This window comes from Lampris incognitus, chromosome 1, assembly GCF_029633865.1.
Source record: "Lampris incognitus isolate fLamInc1 chromosome 1, fLamInc1.hap2, whole genome shotgun sequence".
NCBI classification, from domain to species: Eukaryota; Metazoa; Chordata; class Actinopteri; order Lampriformes; family Lampridae; genus Lampris; species Lampris incognitus.
Genome location: NC_079211.1, coordinates 10274234 through 10298078, shown reverse-complemented (window position 1 = coordinate 10298078; position 23845 = coordinate 10274234). Strand labels below are relative to the sequence as shown.

The window sequence follows — 23845 nt, the reverse complement described above, 5'->3', positions numbered from 1 at the left end:
TCACACTGCGGTAAGAATATACTGTATTCACACTGCAAGCCTCGGCTTTGAATTTCAAGTTTGTTTTTTTGTTGTTGTTTTTTGTTGCTCAGATTCAAGGTTTGTATCACCGATCACATTCTCTGAAAATAACCCACGTCTGAATGTGTACATGTACACACTGTCAGCAACACCATTAATGGTGTTGTGATGGTAACCGTGATCCGCTACAGGTACTGCTGTCTGTGTACCATGTGTATCAGTATGTACTGCAGTACTATGTTGGTACTGTTAGAAGTACTGCTGTCTGTGTACCATGTGTACCAGTATATACTATGGAACTATGTTAGTCTGTTAGAGGTACTGTTGTCTAACACGAGTGATACATTGACAGTTGCCGGTGTTACTGCATCAGGATCTCCAGTACTACTTCCTGTATATTAATTGTATTTGGCGAATAAAACAAATGTGGTTCCTCAGGAACTGGTGCCTGCGTGGAGGTGTTACCTGTGTCAGTGTGTGAAAGAATCTGGCTGCCACCGTAGCCTCCACAACACTTCTCCTTTCACACAATTACACACACACACACACACACACACACACACACACACACACACACATACATCACCTTCTCAGCCACACCCTTTCATCCCCACACACACATTATGTACCCCTCTTACCACACCCCCCCCCCTCTCTCTCTCTCCCTCTCTCCCGCTCTCCCTCTCTCACATCCTGGTGCTGTTGGCAGCCCGGCATGGAAAGACAGCGCCATTGGATTCCTGTCAGCGAGAGTGCCGGCAATCAGAGCTGTGGGTGCTTTACCAGCGCTGAAAGGCCTGCCCCAATCAATACGGTAATGCACTGACTCCACGTTATCATCATCATCTCTTATCACTGACCCGCACCCCCCACACAAAGGAGGAGGAGGAGGAGGAAGAAGAGGAAGAGAGAGGTGCGGAGGGAGTGTGGAAGAGAGAGTGAGAAAGATGAAGTGGAAGGAAGGGATGAAGAGAGAGAGAGAGAGCGGGGAAGAGGGAAATGTGAGGGTCTCTAGGCATTTCCTTTCAGGCACGAGGAGATGAATGGATTGTAATAGAAGGGTAGAGCGAGCGAGAGAGAGAAAGAGAGAGAGAGAGAGAGAGAGAGAGAGAGAGAGAGAAATGGACAGATAAAAAGGGTAGAGAGATGGAGACTCAGTAGATGTCATGATTGCTGATTGGATAATCACTCAGCCAATGATGTGTAGGATTGAGACCTGCTGCATCTGGATGATAATCTGTTAGTGAGAATCTGCAGATATTTTTCAGCAACTGCTGAACGTGATGACTTCATCTTCGTCTCCCCACAGAGTTCAGATTTGAACAACACAAACAGAGAGGACAAGTATCGGTTCATTATTTCAACTGATCCGGTATGGTCAATCACGACGCTTCCATTCTACCCAATTGACTACGATTCAAAATAATGGCAATAAATATTCTGACAAAAGAAAAAAACAAAAGCTTTGCAGCTCTAGACACCATTTGGCCAGGCTAAAAAACAAGATCTCGATATTTTTACAACTTTCGGCGATATATATATATATATATATATATATATATGGCTTTATATCTATACATTGTCTCTGAAAAAGCTAAATAGAATGATTTTTTTTTGCAATCTGAAGCAAAATTTAGTCTAAATGTGTCATTTACTGGTGCGAGTTTGTTTACTTCAGTGACGTGAGTGATGTCATGTTTAGTTTTCCGATTTCTGGCTTCGCCGTTCGGTCCTATGAAGTGTTTCCCAAAAGGATGGACAAGGAATGCGTAGAGCACATGTAGATATGCAAACTAGGGGGGGAAACAGTATTGTAATGCACACGGGCAACACGGCATTAAAAACCCTGTTTGCAAAGAAAAAGACAAAGCGAGTTTCTGACCGTCGTACTGGAACTTGAATTCACACGAGCGCTTCCTGAGCAAAGAATGTACGACTTGATAAATGACATCTGGAGTTGATGTTCTTAAAGGGAACAATCATGATTTTCAACATTCTCTCTCGCTCTCTCTCCCTCTCTCGGGCTCTCTTTCTCTCTCAATATATATAGTAGGGATAACACTCCATCAGCAGCCGTAATAGTTAGCAGTTGTCTGTGTGTCTCTGAAATGCCTCTGAACTTGTGTCCACCGGTGGACATTACTGGAGGTCAGACTGTGACTGTGAAAACTTACGTCCAGGTTTGCTGACAGGCTACATTGCGCTGGTATTGGCATTTTCAGATTGTCTTATTCTAATAACGATGCTATGTAACACTGTTCGTCACATTTTCTCATAATGTGAGCTTAACAAGACGGAGGTCTGGCCACATGAAATTAGGACTCTACCAGTCCTTATAGTCATAGGACAAGGAGTGCTTGTGAGACTATCTAATATGATGTGCAGCCCTTGAGTCCAAGAAATGTCCCTATGGGGACAATAAATATATTGTATCTATCGTATTGTATCACATTGTATCATATTGTATCATATCGTATCATATCGTATTGCATCGCATCATATTGTATCGCATTGCATCATATTGTATCATATCGTATTGCATCGCATCATATTGTATTGCATTGTATCATATTGTATCATATTGTATTGCATCGCATCATATTGTATCGCATTGTATCATATTGTATCATATCGTATTGCATCGCATCATATTGTATCGCATTGTATCATATTGTATCATATCGTATTGCATCGCATCATATTTTATCGCATTGTATCATATTGTATCATATCATATTGCATCGTATCATATTGTATCGCATTGCATCATATTGTATCATATCGTATTGCATTGCATCATATTGTATCGTATTGCATCATATCATATTGCATCGTATCATATTGTATCGCATTGCATCATATTGCATCATATTGCATCATATCATATTGCATCGCATCATATTGTATCGCATTGCATCATATTGTATCATATCTAATTGCATCGCATCATATTGTATCGCATTGTGTCATATTGTATCATATCGTATTGCATCGCATCATATTGTATCGTATTGCATCATATTGCATAGCATTGCATCATATCATATTGTATTGTATCATATTGTATATCATATTGCATCGTATCATATTGTATCGTATTGCATCATATTGCATAGCATTGCATCATATCATATCGTATTGTATCATATTGTATCGTAGCGCATTACATTATATCGTATCGTAACTGCCTTCAGGAAACTCAGTTGGCTACCTTAAGATGACTGCGATATTCACAATGGTGCCTACTTTCATACCTCCCACAAAATCATCGTGAAAATATCTTAAATACTCAACAGATATTTCGCGGTTTTATTCAACTGGCTATCACTTTCATCCAGACAGTCTTACGGTGAGACCAACGTTGGAGTAACCTTCAACACGCAGATCCCCAACATCATAGGCAAGCAGAAGTGCGGAGGTCATGGATCAGCACCAAAGGCACCCAGACAACAGATGAAATAAAACACTTCCATGGACAATTTATGACCACCAAAGGATTTGGGAGCCGGACAAGTGCTTCAGAGGGATGAGGACTATTCCCAGTCAGGCTGAATCCTGGTCACATGAGCATAGAGAGAATTCAGCGGAGCGCCGGGCGCTCTGCACTCAGGCTAGCTCTGATTAGCTTGCTGAGTGTGTGGAGGCTGAGGGGCCGTGGGCCCCACCACGCTATTAGTCATTCTGTGATCTCTATTACTCTGAGGCTGTGCTCCCCCTGTACAGAGCAGTCCCTGACCACGACATCGCACCACACTGCTTCCACAAAGCCCCTCTCTGCACGCACACACACACACACACACACACACACACACACACACACGCCGTGGGATATGCACGCCACATATACGGTGTTATTTAATAGCACTTGTGTGTGGTCATGCAAAAGGTACTTGCAAAACGGTTCATGCACACACACAAACTGTGCATGTCTGTGGGCTGGGAGTTCTTTAAAAAATACCTTGAAGCAAAACACATTTTTAACCCCAACACACACACACACACACACACACACACACACCAAGGAGGAGGACCTTGGGAGTGAGAGAACATTTTCTCCTTCTTCAACAATCAGTGTCAACACAGAGGAGAGCTCTCACTGCCTTCTCAGACTGAGACAAACAGATTTAATGTTCTGTGTGTGTGTGTGTGTGTGTGTGTGTGTGTGTGTGTGTGTGTGTGTGTAACTGCATGTATGTGTATGCACAGTATAGGTATGCATGCATATGTGTGTGTGTTTGTGTTTGAGAGAAAGGGAGAAAGAAAGAGAGGGAGAGCACTCCTTTTTTATGACCAAACCATTGGGAAAAATCATTTCATCTGCCCTGCTCACCCCCCCCCCCCTCTCTTGCTCTCTCTCTCTCTCCTGGAGGCCGGAGGCGGACCACACATCTTGTACAGAGTGCTCGTCTCTTTAGGGCACTTCAGTGGCTTAATGTGGAATAACTCACAGGAGCAGGAGGCAATATGAAGACCAGGTATGATAAAATTAAAAAAAAAAAATTCTCCTATACAGCAGGGTCATCCTCCATAGACAGGAAATTAAACCAAATTTTGATTTATGGTGTCAGACAAGCATATGTTTTCCTACAAGGAATCTCTAAGCCCTGAGTTGGATTTCACAACCTGCAAATTCAATTTTAAGTTATTCCACATATTAGCAGGAAGTGAAATTGGAACCGCTTCCTGTCAAACAGCCAATTAAGCTCTCTCATACAGTAAACATCTCTATTGTCCGAACCAGGGGTTTTCTCTATGTGAATAACGTCTCTCACTGTTCATTCTTCAGTATCCCCCCCCCCCAAATTAAAACATCCTTAACCAAACCCCTACCAAACAACCCCCCGGCTCCTCTCCGCCTCCTTCCATCTGTCTCCTGACATGCGGCTCCCCTCCCTCCTTTCCCTATTTTTTTTTTCTGCTGGTTTCTAGGGGCATAATTACGGGGGGCTGGCTCCTAGGCTGAGGAGGTGCACGCAGTGCGAGCGGGGGAGCGCTCTGACCCTGGAGGAGAAACCATCCGACAGCGCCCTTAACAATGATAAATCACCCACAGCCGCACGCGGCCGCCCCATGCTAGTGCTGGCGTGCGCTAACGCTAACGCCAACGCCGCCGCCGCCGCCCCGCTGATCTCTATAAAATATAGATGGGGCCGAGCAGGATGGATGTGCGGATCAGCGACGATCTGCCCGCGCGCCGTTCTGATGATGTGGGACAAAGTGTGGGGTTAATTTCATTCAGAGATGGACAGCCGTGGAAACGGATTTGAATTCAGCTCATGAATTGAATATTGCTCATTATTTTCAGTGAAAGGAGTCTCCCTCATTCATGAAGTGGATCTGAATTAATATCTGTGAGGCGGCGGCCCGGGTGTGTGTGGGGGGGGGGGGGTCAATGATCAGAGCGAAAGGTTCGCAAAGCGACAGCGAACACCTTTAATCTCCACCTTCTGGTTCTCAAATCACCAGATAAAGACCTGGAACTTTCATTGTTGCGCCGCTAATTTTGGCGTTCCACTTTTTTTCTTTTTCCCCCAGTTTTCAGCCACGGTTTTCTTTACGGCCTTTTCTCTAATGGTTTGTCTGTTTTGGACAACAGACCTCTGCTATCCTCGGAGAGGAATAGATCCTCCATATGTAGAAGGGAAGCAGGCTGTCCAGGTGTCTATTTAAGAGGATTCATAGGCTGTTAAACTTGCTGTGACCCGGGAATGAGTCTGGAACAGAGCGGAGAGAGCGAGATGTGAGCCTATATTCTGCGTCTTCTTACTTCACACAAACGCCGCATTTTACCCAGATCCTACTTCCATTTGGCTTCCCCCCTAAGATGAAAAATACTTGAAAACTGTAAAGTTTTGCCGTATTCGTCTGTTAAAGTCACACGGAGTGCCCCTCCTTCCTGCGTCAGTCCCACGGCCATCCTTCATCCCATCATTCTTCATCAGTACAGAACACATTTAATCCAGTAGGTTACACAGCAGAGCTATGATGTGAAATAAAACATCCATGTCCACCTGGCGAGTCTGTCGACAACAATCCCTGTGAACTCTCACTGCCCCGGTAGAGGACAAGGCAACATTTCCCTGAATAAATAAAGTAAAAGTTCTGCTTTTTCAACAGCTCCGGCAGTCCATCAGCAGAGGGAGAGGTTCCCATAGCCCGCTGTCTGTCTGAGGGGGAGAGGCGCTCGCTCGCAGCCAAACCAGACTGGAAATGAGATTAGAGGAGAGAACCTGATCCAGGCACAGACCCAGAGGTCATCAGTGACCAGTTGGCCACCTAGTCCTCCTATCTGACTGTCTGTCTGTCTCTTTTTCTATCCGTCTCTCTATCTAGTCGTCCGTCTGTCTGTCTGTCTGCCTACCTGCCGGCTTTCCTATCTTTCCACCGTCTTGTTTGCCTGCCTATCTGTCTGTCTGCCTGTTTGTAAATATGTGTATGTGTGTGTCGTCTGTGAATGTTCTCATTCATCCAGGTCATGGTCATCCAAAGGAGTTGAATCAAGTGCAACCGGACTTGGTATATACGTGAAAAAGTTTCGCCTCTCATCCAAGAGGCTTCCTCAGTTCGTGCAAAACTTTTTCACGTATATATATACCAAGTCCAGTTGCACTTGATTCAACTCCTTTGGATATATGTGTGTGTCGGACTGTCTGTCCGTCTGTCCGCCTGTCCGTCTGTCTGTTGATTGGTCGGTCTGTGTGTCTGTCTACCTGTCTGTTGGTCTCTGTGTCTGTCTGTCTGTCAGTCTGTGTGTCTGTCTGTCTGTCTGTCTGTCAGTCTGTGTGTCTGTCTATCTGTCTGTCAGTCTCTGTGTCTGTCTGTCTGTGTATCTGTGTGTCGGTCTGTCTGTCTGAGTCAGTCTGTGTGTGTGTGTGTGTGTGTGTGTGTGTGTCTGTGTGTGTGTCTGTGGGTGTGTTGGTCTTTTGGTCTGTCTGTCTCCGTCTGTCTGTCTTGGTTAAGGGGTACAGCTACCACTGACTCACGCCTAAGAGGAATCCGGAGTCGCACTCGGGGGGGGGGGGGGGGGGGCATGTCCTGATTTCATCCGCTCGTTTTCCCGCCACTGTGTTTTTGCTCCGTAAGAGGCAGAAGAAGAATCACCAGACTGCCGCTCCCATCTCACTCTCTGCTCAAAGCGCCAGTCCCCGAAAAAAGCCAAAGTCAAACACTACACAGCTCTTCTCATCCACAAACACACACACACGCACAAGGGGGGGGGGGGTCAGCAGGTGAAAACAAAAGAGAATTGACAGGCTAAGTTAACCCTCGCCAAGCGATCATGTGACCCTGTCCTGACAAGTCTCATTGGCTACAACCAAACAGCACAGTTTAACACGTTCCTGTCGTTGTGATTTCTCACTTCTTGTCGGGGGGGACGGGGGGCGTCTGTGTACGACCGCAGGGCAGAGAGACGGCGATACTAAAGGAAAATCTCTCCTCTTATTGAGTTTTCTTTGGAATGAATAAATATTTAAAGGGGGATGGGTGGGTGGGTGGGTGTGTGTGTGTGTGTGTGTGTGTGTGTGTCAGCATTCCACCTTGGCTGCAAATCAGGCCATCAAAGGGGCCAGACAATGTGTGCTCACTATTAGTATCAATTTACAAATAAACTGCTTTTTTGGTGACTGGATCTCTGATGTCAGATTTTGATAAATGGTTTCAATTTGGCAGCTGCTTTAGAGTGTCAGGACCCATCTGATTTGGTTCCCCTCCGCAGCAGTTTGCTGCCTGAAAGAATCTAGCTCAGTTAGCCTCGCACCTTCCCATGGCCAGAATAATCTCTTCATAGCAACCGGCAGCAACTGGCTCAAAACACCTGACGCCCGCCCGCTCTCTGGTGTGTCTGTGTGTGTGTGTGTGTGTGTGTGTGTGTGTGTGTGTGTGTGTGTGTGTGTGTGTGTGTGCACATGTGCACGTGCATGAGTGTTTCAATGTGTGCATGTGCATGGGCGTGTGCATAGGTGTGCATGAGTGGATGTGCTTGTTGTGGATGTGCATCGCGTGTTTGTGTGTGTTCACACGCACAGCCACGCAAAAAAAAAAAAAAAAATTCTCGCATCTTTCCTGAAGTACCGATGCCGTGCACGAGTTTACCTCGGTGTCAGTTCATGCACAACATGTCTGTTTCATGACAATTACCCATCTGCACATCTCAGGTCCTCATCTTGAGTCGGGGCACCTCCGCCTCCCCTCTCAGGCAGCCTGCTCTCCATCCAAAGCCTGAACCAAACTATCCCAGCGAAATGAAAATCAGCAAGTACAGCAGTATTTGCCGCCATAAACAGATGTTTCTGGTTTTAAGACGGATCGGAACCATTTAACGGCTGGCACTGAGCTCGTCCACCGGTGCCAAGTCCATATTGAGCAGAACGAACAAATCCAATCAAGCATGTCAAGGTTGCTCCTCCAGTAAATGAAATAATGCAAGCCGCCTTAAAACCCAGGTAGTAACTGGTGTCGGTGGTCTGCCGTAACCGCAGAAGGACAAACTGCTTCCCGGGGCCTTCTCAACACCGGTGTCAACCCTTAACACGTACAAAACCCACCGCTAATGTGTAAAACCAGCCTAAAATCTACAAAAAAAGACAAAAATAACAACAATGAACCTCTCTTTAATATGATTTTTCTAGTCTGAAGGGAGTAGGGGACGGACGTCAGGCTGTGGTTGTCGGGTTGGCTCGGTCTGCTGCTCCACTTACTCTGACAACTAACAGTCCATTATCTGAAGACCTTTTGTTTCCCCAACACCTCATTCGATCATCGTGAATCAGATTATCAATGTTCGGATTCCCACTGACCTTAGGTAACCTTTCGGGGTCGCCGGGATGACGGGGGATGACCTTCTGTAGTCTCTGGAAGCCGTAGTCAATGGTGGGCTCGTTCAAGGCTGCAGGAGAAAGGGGAGCAGTTAGCACAGCGGTTGTAAAAATGCAGTCCCGAGATCCACAGGGGGTCCTGGAAGAGGTTCCAGATGGGCCGCGATTAAAATGAGGGAGTATATAGATTTCACTTTTACATAATTCACAAGACGATACCAGCAGGAGCAAACGAGAAAAGGGTGACGGTTCTGAACAGATCAGATTTTACGCCCATTCTTAAAATACTGCCACGTGACAGAAAGAAAAATCAAGCAGTTGCGCGCTAGGGCGAACATGCGGTGTGACGGCGTTTAGCTCCCTCTCATCGCTCGCGTGATCGTCTCGATTTCGACAACATTTTCGCTGGTGTACACCCACCTCCTAAGTCCTGACATTGGAAACCGTGTGCTTGCTTCCTTTTCTGACAATGCACAGAGAATGTGGACTTAGATCCATCCATCCATCCATCATCCAAACCGCTTATCCTGCTCTCAGATGCTGGAGCCTATCCCAGCAGTCATTGGGCGGCAGGTAGGGAGACACCCTGGACAGGCCGCCAGACCGTCACAGGGCCGACACACACACACACACACACACACACACACACACAGACACACACACACACACCTAGGGACAATTTAGTACAGCAGATTCACCTGACCTACATGTCTTTGGACTGTGGGAGGAACCGGAGCACCCGGAGGAAACCCACACAGACACGGGGAGGACATGCAAACTCCCCACAGAGGACGACCCCGGGACGACCCCCAAGGTTGGACTACCCCGGGACTCGAACCCAGGACCTCCTTGCTGTGAGGCGACCGCGCTAACCACTGCGCCACCGTGCCGCCACACAGTCCCACGATATTTGGGTGTGGAACCCATACAAAGGGAAGTGGGGGGGGGGGGGGATTATATGTCTTGCTCAAGAGCAAGTCAGTGGCAGGAGCAGGGATTTAAATCGGTGACCTCGTAATCCTCTTTTCACACTGTACAAAATATTCTACCCTCCATGTCATCTCTGAATTACAGTCTATTAGCGGACAATCCTGAGGCATCAATAAGCTGTAGGGGAGTATGGGAGAGAGAGAGAGAGAGAGAGAGAGAGAGAGAGAGAGAGAGAGAGAGAGAGAGAGAGAGAGAGTCAGCTGATCTCTCTCTCTCTCTCTGCCACGTCTCTCTTATCTTCTCCTTTCTGTTTATTAAGTGTGAGACCTTACACTCAACCTGTCCCGCTCGCTCACTCTTTTCGGCTCGCTTTCCTAACTAATTCAATTGCACTTTCTTTCTGTCGACCCCCCCCCACCACCCCCCTCCATCTCATTCATCCACAGCAAACAACGCAATCTCCATTCCTCCTCCTCCTACTCTCCACACGGAGCGAGGAGAGAGGAGAAACACCCGGAAATGAGTTACGGGAGATATTCCTCCATAATCAAGCCCATTAATCATAAAAGGCTGTCAAATTTGACTTTGGGGACAATTTGTCAGCCGATCTTGCCCACTCGGCTTTTGTCACCAGTGGCTCTTGTATTCTGTAAGGATGATTGACACACCAAATGTCGGTGAGTAGAATAGCTAGTTTGGGCTAATATGCATAACCGCCGCTTTCATGAATAAGAATAAGGTAGCTATACGGCAGCGCTATGGGTCTCTTTGAAAGGGCCCCGCTGTCGTTTGTCGCGAGCGGCCAAATAGATGTTATTACCATTATAACAATATTTGTTTTCTTTCCCCGGGAATGGAAACCCGCGAGCTGCTAAATCAAATTTGTCGCAGCCCGTTTCAAACGACGGCGGAGGAGAGAAAAAAAAGGGCTTTCAGGCGGCGACTGGGGTGGGGATGATATCTGAAGGGTGACAGAACCGGAGACGTGCCCTCGCCACGGGGGCTGCCATGTTGGATTTCAGCTTTCCGCCCCTGAGAGGCAGCCGAGGAAGGCCGGGGTACGAATCTATTACTCTCTCTGGCGTGAGGACGCGTTCGCGGCTTTGATCCCAAAGAGACTTTTTGGGACGTGGAGTGGATGAATGGAGATAATGTGGTGGGACTATGCAGGGCCCTAATCAACCGAATTCGAGACTCGCTTGCCTCCTCATGCACGGCACATACGTCCCCACCTCTAAAACAAGTGAAAGGCACAATGGGAACTGGGCCGATTGAATAAAAAAGCCATTTACGGCGAAGGAGAATTAATGGCAGGGGTGGGAATGAGAGAGAGGGAGCGAGACGGAGGTGGAGCAGCTGGTAGACAGGAAACACGAGGCGTCAAAGGGAGAAAACGATCACAGACAGACAGACAGACAGACAGACAGACAGACAGACAGACAGAGAGAGGGAGGGAGGGAGAGAGCCTCCATGTCTTTTAATGAAACTCCGGACAGGCGGAGAGACAGGGGGACGTACCTCCACCACCAGGGCCCAGCCAGAAATTAAGCCCATTACTTCCCCTTATTAAAATCCCCGTGCACTTTGACCTCAGCACCCCATTGGCTGCCGGGAGGACCCCCCGGTCCACCTCCCGCCCCCCGCCCCCCTCTTCCTCCAAACGCCAATCGATACGCTGCCTCCGTGCAAAGAGCCGGAGTAATTGGAGAGCGGCGGCTGGCGGTGCGAACCCTGACCCCCTACGCATTACACAGCCCATATGAAGACAGATTGCCTGATTTAGTGTAAACATATGCTGCAATTCCAGGCATCAGTGCCACTTTCTCCATCGTAATTTGTATTGATTTTTCTCTCTCTCTCTCTCTCTCTTTCTCTCTTTTTGGAGACCCCGGCTATCTTTTGAGTCTTGGTAGCGTCTAATGTTTTTTTTTTTTTTCATAATGCAGTTGACTGGGTAGACGAGGTGAAGAGAGAGCGGGAGGCTGGTAGCGGTTGGGAGGGAGGGGGGGGGGTCTGGGCTGTAAGTCTTTATTTATTGAATCATTTGCTAATAGTTGAGAGCAGCGCCACTCTTAAGTAGGACTGAGAGGAAACAACGCATAACTCCCCCGTCCCAGACGACCCGCGCGGGCCTCCAGCTGATTTTACGGCCGCCTTCGACAGTTCACTCGACACTTTTTAAAGCCGCTATCAGCCTCGCTCCACCTCACGTCGGACTTTATTGTCAGATCCACACGCCGTGCCTTTTTAATCGCTCCAAATATCTAAACCTCATGCGTCACCTCGACCGGGACTCAGCCTACCTGAGGAGACGCAGGGGTCTTCCTCTACACCTCCCCTTAAAACTCACTTTCATCCACTGTTATTTTTGTCATTATCATGTCTGAAGTTCATTTACACACTCAGGTTCAATGTTGTTTCTACCTGTCATTACTACTGTGACACATCTATTTATTTATTCTGTTTCATGTCCTGTAAAACAACTTGTAACTTTCATTTCAGAAGTGCCATACATGAAAATGTGTTCATTAATTATTATAATTATCATTATTATCATTATTTATTTTGTATCCATCTCTTGTTCTGTAGCTTTCTCCATCGATACGAAGGAAGGATCAAATAGTTTGTGGAAGTGTTTTCATTAGTCGTCTAGGGAGAGAGAGCGAGAGAGGAAAGCATCAGTAGATAGGGAACTATCATGTTAGGGTTGGGGGGGAACACTGTGGGGGTAAAGACACTTGAGGGAACGAAGGAAACGGTGATTCATGAGGCCACAGCGCACGCACAATATAATAAAACTACAACCCTATAAAACTATTGGCAACTGGCTTAAATATTTACACGATCACTATGGATCACCTTCACGTTCTGCAAAACTCTGCAGAAGCCTCGTGAGTATTCACGCTTGATGTTTTTACGACATCGTTGTTCGGAGGGTTTCTCCCGTCTTAACCACATTTCCATCACCGGTGCCGACCGCCGACCACGGCCCCGGCTTTAAAGAGTGGCGGCGGCACCCGTTGGTGCGGTGGCGCCTGGTTTCCCTCAAACCGTGTTGTCCCCAAAGAACGCAAACAAAACGACCTCCGGGGGCCAAAGGTCAAGACGCGGTTTCCACAAACTCGCCATAGCATGAGCGTGACCAGAGACAAGACGTTACGACTGTAGCGTCCGGCGGCTTCAGCTTCATCACCATCAAGAGAAAGTGAAAATTGTCGCTTGAAGACTCGTTTTTTACTGAATTACTGAGTAAGTAAGAAGTTTTAACACTGAATATGTTCAAATATTACCGCCACAACGTCACGTGACAAATCAGGTTGATTCTGATGAGCCCCTCTGCCATATTACCTCATTATAGCTAAGACTTGCTACCATTCATACAGTATCCTATAATACGGCAATTCTTTTTTAGCAAATAATCTGGTAATTCTTCACAATGAGAAGCTGTAAATAGTGATTAATAAGTGAACAATCATCTTAACTTGTCTTTTTCAGGGTTATTTTGTTTTTTTTTTATATCTAAACTTAGCATCTTCCTATTAGCATTAGCGCTTACCAGACCAGACTGTCTAGACCAAAAAACATTTACTAACCTGAACCATTCAGGACTTTGGGCCTAAACCTCACATTCAGGTTCAGAATTGTCACATCTAAATCTAATTTCATTTGCTTTTCTCGCGTTTTTCTTTTGATATATTTATTTTCATGTATATCTATTTTCAATGCTTCCAAGCCGCCTGCTAAACCTGAAGTGCTTTGTAAGCGCTACTGCTCGTTTACTGATCACTGTTTCCATCTGGTCATCATAAAGCATTAGAGGTAGGTAAGAATTTGACTTTCTAACCGTTGGAGAAGTTTCTGTCCTTCGCCACCGAACCCCAGGCTGGATGTGTATTCTGACGACCAGCGGTGCTCCAGATGTGAGACAATGAAAGCTAATGGCTAGCAGCGAATGACCGCGCGCTGCTGACTGGGCAGGCCGAGCGTGACTGCGCTAATCACATAAGCTATGCATGGTCGGCCGGTCATGAGCAGACCCCCTCTGGAGAGCGCTGTCGCCTCTTCTCGCCGCTTACCGATAAGCAGAATCACCTCTGTGGTGAGACTCTCCTTTGCGCTGCTTTTTACATCGGACCAAGATGCGTATTCAGATTTAATGTCTAAACACCTTGAACTTGGGGCACCTCTGTAGTTGAGTGGTTGCAGTGCATGCCGCATGGCCACATGGTTGCAGTCGTCACGGGTTCGAGTCCGGCTGGCAACCTTTGTTGCCTTTCTTACCACCCCTCTCCATTTCCTGTCTGCCTCCACTGTCACTATCTAATAAAGGAGTAAAAAAATACCAAAAAAATGACAAAAAAGAAAAACCTTGAACTCGTAATGAAACATTAAGTATAATTTTTTTCTTAATTTGTAAATGATATTGTGTTATTTTATCCATAACTTTGGCCTCAGTTGTCTTGAGAGCTGTGAGAGAGTGATCTAGAATTCATTAATATTCATGAGCTGACCTCTGAGCAACAAGTACAAGCAAGGGTTACCAGTAAAGGCGGGAGGAGTTTCACAATTTGTTGATATGATCTGATTGGCTGTATGTAAATGAGCGTGTCTGATGACATCACGAGTATCAGAACAGCAGATCGACTCAGGGAAACTGAACTGGAGTGAACGCTTTTAAAAAGAGAAAAATAGAAAAACTGAATTCTTCCTTTTATACCTTTTTCCCTAAGTAGAAAGAGACGATAAAAACTGCATGATGATTAAAGTAATAGCTGATTTAAAAAAAATATGAGTTTCTTAATTTTGGTCTAGATGTCGCTATTTTTCAGAGTCTGTCACCCAGACACCAGTTTTTCCAATGTTTACCAGACAAGAAATGAAAATCTGATTTGGGCTTTAAAATCGTTTTATTTCCTTTATTTTTCTGAAGAGTTGAGAAAATAACCTGAGATTCATGTCACCTTTGAGCTGCACAGCTTCTATGTGCTAACTAGGATAAAAAGGTGGTATTTGAAAGTTATTAGGGGTCCACAGATTGTGCACTGGCTTGGTGATGTGGACCAAAGGTTTTTGTCCACCCTAGCAAACCAGATCCTTTCCCCCAGTTAGTTTCAGTAGAACACCACTGCTGCCCCAACCAGGGAATCACCCCATGGGAGGGGTTATCACATGGTGACTCTCTCTCTCTGTCTGTCTCTCTCCCCCACTCTCTGTCTCCCTCTCCCCCCTCGCTCTGTCTGTCTCTCTTTCTCTCTCTCCCTGTCTCTCTCTCCACCTCTCTCTGTCTGTCTCTATCTGTCTGTCTGTCTCTCTCTGTCTCCCTCTCCCCCCTCGCTCTGTCTGTCTCTCTTTCTCTCTCTCCCTGTCTCTCTCTCCACCTCTCTTGCTGTCTCCCTTTCTCTCTTGCCCTCTCTGTCTCTCTCTCTCTCTGCCCCCCCCCAAGCTAATTTCTTGTATTTGTTCATTCCACTGTTTAGCACCATTCTCCTTGACGATTTTTGAAGTCATTGGCCAGTTCCCCCCCCCCCCTTCTTTTCTTTCGGTGAGAGTAGTTTGTTTTTTTCAAAGTCCCTCTGGGATGCTGCGCTCACCTGTATTTCTTCTTCTCCCAAACTCAAGCAAACCAAACTAAACCAAAACTAAATTCGGGCCGGGCTGGGCGAAACTAAACAAAACCAAAATAAAACCAAACCAACTCTCTCACTCTTCATTTCAAATGACAGAAAATTTTAGCCGCATGAGAAATCAAGGCTGGCTGACTCCCTCCTCCTCCTCCTCCTCCTCCTCCTCCTCCTCTTCCTTCCCACCGGTTTTTCAAACTGTTGTACATCCCTCTTGATAAAGACGGGACATAAAAAATGGATCAGAGGAGTGGAGCGTTGATGGATAAGATGGTTAGGATGACTGGAACATAGCCACGGGCTCATTACCCCCCCCACCCCACACACCCCCCCCCGTTCGTATCAGTCTCTCGGGTAGCTGCGGCCCTGGGCTCCCAGGCTTCACACGGCCGCATGTGTACATCCGCCGAGCCTGTGTTTACATCCCGACTCTCAACACTGTTTACATTTATTCATGCTACGCTATTTTTCATTTGCTCTTTCTCACCGCCAAAGTGGGAGCCCGCTTCCTTTTCGCCGCTGATTTCCTACACATTTACCCCCGAGTCGGTGCCGCGATGAAATATGCACTTCGGGGGATTCCTTCCCCACCTTTTAGGCTTTTGTTTTGTTTTTCCACTTCTGTGATGGCCTTGTCTAAAGGCGCAGCCGTGTCCCCCCCACGAGCCGCGGCATCTAGACACTTTACGTCCAATATCGGGGCTCACACCACTCACACGTGGGCAGCTCTCCGTGCCCCCCCCCCCCCGTATAACACTTATCATTTCAAATGGACTCCATATTCCATATGAAATACATCAGCGGGCCACGGCCGGTGTCTCCCCCCGGTGAGCCCGCCTGCCGCAATGAGGCAGATTTGAAGCTTGTTTCGATTCCCAGACCATCGTGTGCTGCAATTTTCGCCCCGCTATCCCGTTTTATGATTGCTGCGGGGGTCACCGTGACGTTTTGCCCCCCCCCCCCCCGACTACCCGCGGCTCTGCACCGCAGATAATTCTGTCCTTCCTCCTGGGGGCAGAATTGACAGGTGCACAACATGGTGAGCCTTAAGTGGATGGGGCTGATTTGTTTTCCCCCCCCCCCCCCTCCCCCCCCCCTCCCCCCCCCCTTGGCTTGTCAAGTGGCAGCCGTAGCGTCTGCCGGGCCTGGCGGGCTCTGGCGGGCTCCGGCCTGTTGACAAGCCGCCCTATCCTCCCCCGTTGTAGCCTTTCAACAGCTATTGATCCATCTTTTTATTCCTCTATCTTTCAATTCATCACCCCGCCGGTGATGAGAGGGAGGCCTTGGGACACCGGCGGCGGCGGGAACGCTCGCAGCTCATTTGGTTCTGCCACACACGGGCTTACTGTTAACTCGTCGTGGCCTGTGATTTATGTAGGAGCGCTCGGTGTGTCTGTGCATTCACCTGACCGTGCGTTATTCACACTGACAACTGAACATGTTCTCCGATCAATCGGCTTCAGGACGGATGCACCGTGTCGGGGATGCAAGCAACCAAATTCAAAAACGTTATTTGGAGACGCACAGGTGATCCGTCTTCTCCTCTGTGCGGCTTCATTTTTGTATAGTGAACATTTTATCGCTTATGAACGGATGTGTGATTCAATCTCATCCAATGGATTCACTAAAACAGATGCAGGTAGTGGCGTCGCGTCACACCCCTACTCTCTATTTTGTGGATTAGCTGTATAACTTAAAATATAATCTACGAGGGCGTCCGGGTAGCGTGGCGGTCTATCCCGTTGCCTACCAACACGGGGATCGCCGGTTCGAATCCCCGCGTCACCTCCGGCTTGGTCGGGCATCCCTACAGACACAATCGGCTGTGTCTGCGGATGGGAAGCTGGGTATGTGGGTATGTGTGCCGGTCGCTGCACTAGCGCCTCCTCTGGTCGGTCAGGGTGCCTGTTCCGGGCGGGGGGAGGGGGGAACTGGGGGGAATAGCGTGATCCTCCCACGCGCTACGTCCCCCTGGTGAAACTCCTCACTGTCAGGTGAGAAGAAGCGGCTGACGACTCCACATGTATGGGAGGAGGCATGTGGTGGTCTGCAGCCCTCCCCGGATCGGCAGAGGGGGTGGAGAAGCGACCGGGACGGCTCGGAAGAGTGGGGTAATTGGCCAAAATTTGATTAGGGAAAAGGGGGGGGGATTTTTTTAAAAAACTATACATATATATATAAAATATATAATCTACAAAATTTTCTAAAAAAAAAATATATATATATATATACACCCTTACCTAAAATCAATTACATCTTAATTCATTAAGGATCCTCAACACCAGATTTAATTGAGCTTAATCCATACATCCCAACACACCGCCACACATTCCAAACACACCGCCACACACTCCAAACACACCGCCACACACTCCCAACACACCGCCACACACTCCAAACACACCACCACACACTCCAAACACACCGCCACACACTCCAAACACACCGCCACACACTCCCAACACACTGCCACACACTCCCAACACACCACCACACACTCCCAACACACCGCCACACACTCCCAACACACCGCCACACACTCCAAACACACCGCCACACACTCCCAACACACCGCCACACACTCCCAACACACCGCCACACACTCCCAACACACTGCCACACACTCCCAACACACCGCCACACACTCCCAACACACCGCCACACACTCCAAACACACCGCCACACACTCCCAACACACCGCCACACACTCCCAACACACCGCCACACACTCCCAACACACCGCCACACACTCCCAACACACCGCCACACACTCCAAACACACCGCCACACACTCCCAACACACCACCACACACTCCCAACACACCACCACACACTCCAAACACACCGCCACACACTCCCAACACACCACCACACACTCCAAACACACCGCCACACACTCCAAACACACCGCCACACACTCCAAACACACCGCCACACACTCCAAACACACCGCCACACACTCCAAACACACCGCCACACACTCCAAACACACTGCCACACATTCCCAACACACCGCCACACATTCCCAACACACCACCACACACTCCAAACACACAGCCACACACTCCAAACACACCGCCACACACTCCAAACACACTGCCACACATTCCCAACACACCGCCACACATTCCCAACACACCGCCACACACTCCAAACACACCACCACACACTCCCAACACACCGCCACACACTCCAAACACACCACCACACACTCCCAACACACCGCCACACACTCCCAACACACCACCACACATTCCCAACACACCACCACACACTCCCAACACACCGCCACACACGCCGCCGCAGCCAGAGAGGAGAGAAAAGAGAAATTCAAAGACGCTTGATCAATCACGGGAGCCCGCCACCCCACCTCGGCACCCCCCACCATGAATCGATGCTCATAGAAATTTCATGAACTTTAAACTGTGATTGACAGGCAGGCCTGGGCCCGGGCCGGGACCGCGGCGAGCCACCAGGGATGATGAAGGGGATCTTCCCCCTTCAGAACACACACAGTTTTAATTAAGAGAAAAGCACTTTGCTCTTATGGCAACAATTACCTCGACTGACTTATTCCACTTGACCTGCATTTACCTCGACACCCCCACCACCCCTCCACCCGACGAACACCGCCTCACAAAAAAAGCCATGTTGGAATCCGTATGTGACGAACACCTTTGGATATAAAGACCCGATCCCGTGTCTCTCGTGTGGCTTGAGACGTGACGTCACGGCGTGGTTATCACTCACATTTGTTCGACGATAATGAAACAACACCAGCACTTATTCTCGCGCTTTGATCTGCGGGGCTCGTCTTCACTTTTAATAGACGGCAGAAGTGTGCTCTCTCCGCCGGGGGAACCGGCCTACCCTCTGCAGAGACGCACCACATTTCATATATCAAAGAACGTGGCGGCGCTCCGCGTGGGGACGGGGGGGGGGGGGGGGGACTCGTGGAACTAACGTCAGATAATTAGCGTTTCTGCGGGGGCCTTTTTCGGCCGCAACGCAAGAAAATAATAACTTCTCAGGTGGGGGGGCCTATTTCTTTGAGGCACGCTTCCCCGCCCTGTCACTCCATTCTAATCAAGGCGCGGAGGAGGTAATTATTCACTCCGGCTGATTAACATATCTCGGCACTAAAGCGGACCTCGCTCTCTCTCGCTCTCTTTGTCTCGTCCTCTCTCTCTCTAATCACTCTCTCTGTGTGTCTCTCTCTCTCTCTAATCACTCTTTCTCTCTGTCTCTTTCTCTCTCTCGCTCTCTAATCACTCTCTCTCTCTGTCTCATTCTCTCTCTCTTTCTCACTCTCTCTCTCTAATCACTCTCTCTGTGTCTCGTTCTCTCTTTCTCGCTCTCTCTCTCTCTAATCACTCTTTCTCTCTCTCTAATCACTCTTTCTCTCTGTCTCTTTCTCTCTGTCTCCTTCTCTCTCTCTAATCACTCTTTCTCTCTGTCTCTTTCTCTCTGTCTCCTTCTCTCTCTCTAATCACTCTTTCTCTCTCTCTAATCACTTTTTCTCTCTGTCTTTTTCTCTCTCTCTCTGTCTCATTCTCTCTCTCTAATCACTCTTTCTCTCTCTCTAATCACTCTTTCTCTCTCTCTAATCACTCTTTCTCTCTGTCTCTTTCTCTCTCTCTCTGTCTCCTTCTCTCTCTCTAATCACTCTTTCTCTCTCTCTAATCACTCTTTCTCTCTGTCTCTTTCTCTCTCTCTCTGTCTCATTCTCTCTCTCTAATCACTCTTTCTCTCTCTCTAATCACTCTTTCTCTCTGTCTCTTTCTCTCTCTCTCTGTCTCATTCTCTCTCTCTAATCACTCTTTCTCTCTCTCTAATCACTCTTTCTCTCTCTCTAATCACTCTTTCTCTCTCTCTAATCACTTTTTCTCTCTGTCTTTTTCTCTCTCTCTCTGTCTCATTCTCTCTCTCTAATCACTCTTTCTCTCTCTCTAATCACTCTTTCTCTCTCTCTAATCACTCTTTCTCTCTGTCTCTTTCTCTCTCTCTCTGTCTCCTTCTCTCTCTCTAATCACTCTTTCTCTCTCTCTAATCACTCTTTCTCTCTGTCTCTTTCTCTCTCTCTCTGTCTCCTTCTCTCTCTCTAATCACTCTTTCTCTCTCTCTAATCACTCTTTCTCTCTGTCTTTTTCTCTCTCTCTCTGTCTCATTCTCTCTCTCGAATCACTCTTTCTCTCTCTCTAATCACTCTTTCTCTCTCTCTAATCACTCTTTCTCTCTGTCTCATTCTCTCTCATCACTTTCTCTCTCTCTAATCACTCTCTCTCTCTCATCACTCTCTCTCTCTCTCTCTCTCTCTCTCTCTCTCTCTCTCTCTCTCTCTCTCTCTCTTCTCTCTAATCACTCTCTCTCTCTCATCACTCTCTCTCTCTCTCTCTCATCACTCTCTCTCATCACTCTCTCTCTCTCTCTCTCTCTCTCTCTCTCTCTCTGTCTCTGTCTCTCTAATCACTCTCTCTCTCTCTCTCTCTCTCTCTCTCTCTCTCTCTCTCTCTCTCTCTCTCTCTCTCTCTCTCTCTCTCTCTAATCACAGAGGCTCGTCGTGTCACCGGCAGACCTCGGAGGAAGCCGTGGTGCGAGTGGAGGAGGCGGAGTGGATGTTCTCCTGTCACCTCCACTTCCTCCCCCTTTTGCCCTCGTACAAGGCCCTGCAATCCCGGTCTAGGGGGTCACAGCCGGGAACGAAACAGCTGACGTGCCGCTCCCCGGGCGGGAAACAAAAAGCAGGGGTGGGGTTATCGGTCACAAAAAAAAAAACCGGATCCAGCACATATGGAAATACATCTGAAAAATGATTAGCGGCGAGGTTATGTCAATGGAGTTCCCCCCTCCCCTTTTTCTCCCGGAGAAAAGCCGTTGCTGTAAGCCGAAACTGAACCCTCTTAAAGATAATTGCTTCCATGTGTTACTATGACAGTAATTAAACAATAAAAATTCAGAACTCAATTAGCATTCAGTGCCTCTAAAATTTGAGGAGGATGGATGAGAGACACGGTGCGCGAGAGGGAAATGGAAAGAGCGAGAGAGCGAGAGCGAGAGAGAGAGTGAGAGAGAGAGAGAGCGAGAGCGAGGGGGCTATAGGAAATCTATCTCACCACAGTTGGTTAAAAAACTTTACAGAGGCCCGAATTCGACCGTGCGGCAAAGGACAGGTTTAACTTTCGCCTCTTGGTTACATGTTCACAAGACCTTTAGCAGACCCGCATGGAACGTTTTGCTAATGCCTTCCATGTGTCTTGTGTGGGAGACTTCGGAAGGAAAGCGAGGTACAAAGTGCTCCATTGTTTTGTTTTTTTCTCCCCCTCTCGCTCTCTCTCTCACCGGTGCTGATAGGAGCGCGGTCTCGCCCTACGCGGAGCCGTTGGCTGGCCGTGATGAAAAGGTTTAGTGGCGTTTTTAAAAGTGGTCCGAGCAGAACGCCACACCACGCCGACGCCCAGATCTCACGTCAGGCATCGCTCTGCCCCTGCCAACGGCGGCCAGTTCTTTCCGAATAACCTCATCACAGCCAGTGTTACAGGAATCCCACAGCAGGCGCAGTGTTCGAGAGCCCCGCGGGCCGACGCTAACGCTAACCTGAGGCAAAAGTGACCTCGCTACACTCCTGCTCGGGGGTATGAGGGATACAGGGGACCACTGAATTTGGTTTACATTGGACCTAATCAGCCAGCGCAAGAGAATCTTTTATAATATCCTCACTAAAACCGAACCCTAACCCTAGTCCTGGACTAGGCCTCACAGCTCAGACTGCAGGGTGGTCAAAAGTCTGTCCTGTATGAGTACTGAACGTGGGAAGTTCCTACTTAGTATTTCTGACTTCTGACCACAAAGTGTTCCAGTTTCCGGAGCTAAGTGTGAGTTAAAAAAAAAAAAACTTGGCGTGGCGGTCTATTCCGTTGCCTACCAACATGGGGATCGCCGGTTCGAATCCCCGTGTTACCTCCAGCTTGGTCAGCTGTCCCTACAGACACAATCGGCCGTGTCTGCAGGTTGGAAGCCAAATGTGGGTATGTGTCCTGGTCGCTGCACTAGCGCCTCCTCTGGTCAGTGAGGGCGCCTGTTCTGGGGGGAATAGCGTGATCCTCCCACACGCTACGTCCCCCCGGCGAAACTCCTCACTGTCAGGTGAAAAGAAGCAGCTGGCGACTCCACACGTATGAGAGGAGGCAGAGGGGGCGGAGCAGCGAACGGCTTGAACGAGTGGGGTAACAGGCTGAATCTGAGAAGCAGTTTTTTTCTCTTTTGCTTTTTTGTTTGCAGGTGTACAAACAATTGAAATATCAACAGGGAAGCCTCCTAGCATACAGCATCCAAATTGCTGAACATAAACAATGCAGGACAGTAGGAAATTTGGCTCAGTGATAAATCTTAAGCGCTTAGAACAGTGTTTCTCAACCCAGTCCTCAAGGAACCCCTATCGTGCAGATTTTCATTGTAACCCTGCATAGGTAGCCCTGCTCGTACTTACTCAACCAGTCATCTCATAGCACTTAATTATGCAAGGTGTGCAAACTCAGACATTCATTGCTGATTGGTCGAATAACTACAAACAGGTACCTATTCGGATAGGGGTTCCTTGAGGACTGGGTTGAGAAACACTGGCTTAGAATGTTTTAAGATGACCATGTGCTACTCTACCCTGCATGCCGCCATGTTCGTGTCCCGTCATATCACCGCCATGAAAGCCATACGTCACATGAGTCGTGATCGTTGAATTATAGGTTCACTAGTTGCTCTCTGACTTCCAGTGGTGATTGACTTTTCTGAGTGACAACTTGGATATTCTGAATTTCCAAGTCGTCTCGAACGCATCACAAAACCCAGCATGAAACCTGCTGGAGTGTCAATCAACTCCAGCAGGGGACCCGCTGTTCTACTGATCCTGACCTTTGACTTCTCCAGGGAGGGAAAAGCAAGAGGTAAAGCGGGAAATCGAGGATCACTGGACATTTTCTGCCCTCTTCTTTTCGGTTATTCTGGGTTGCCTCCTACCAGTATGTCTGACTCTCGCTCTGATTCCCACAATCCTCGGAGACATCCTGTTAAACATATGAAACGAAGTTGCATCACCACAGCGGGAGTGACGCTTGCTGCATCAAGTGGGGGAGGGCCTGTGTGGTTTAAACTAGAGCAGGGCTAACAAAGCTAATAGCGTAGCTCACATTTCACAGTGCCCCATCAGATATGATATCATCTCTCTCCACCCCCCCACCCCCACCGCACCATTCCCCCTCTGGCTAGTTCCCCCTGCGAGCGGCTAACCCACACAATGCTAACCCACCTCTGGTCCCTGCAGGCCGGACTGGTGTGTTGTGTGGGGGAGGTGGACATGTTGAGACTTGCCAGGGGCTGCCCCAAAGGCTGAAACCACCCATCCACCTCCCCCCCCCCACCCCGCAGGCTAAGGAAATAGGAGCTGTGCAGCCTGTAGCAGCCTTG

General features: G+C 48.2%; 1 protein-coding gene across 1 annotated transcript in view; it reads right to left on the bottom strand.

Moving 5' to 3' along the window:
* Positions 1-23845, bottom strand: part of LOC130116298 (transcription factor COE3-like) — a 103663-nt gene that overhangs the window by 24821 nt on the left and 54997 nt on the right. Inside the window, 1 exon segment of the mRNA XM_056284252.1 lies at positions 8820-8908. Within this exon segment, the coding sequence (XP_056140227.1) occupies positions 8820-8908 (89 nt within the window).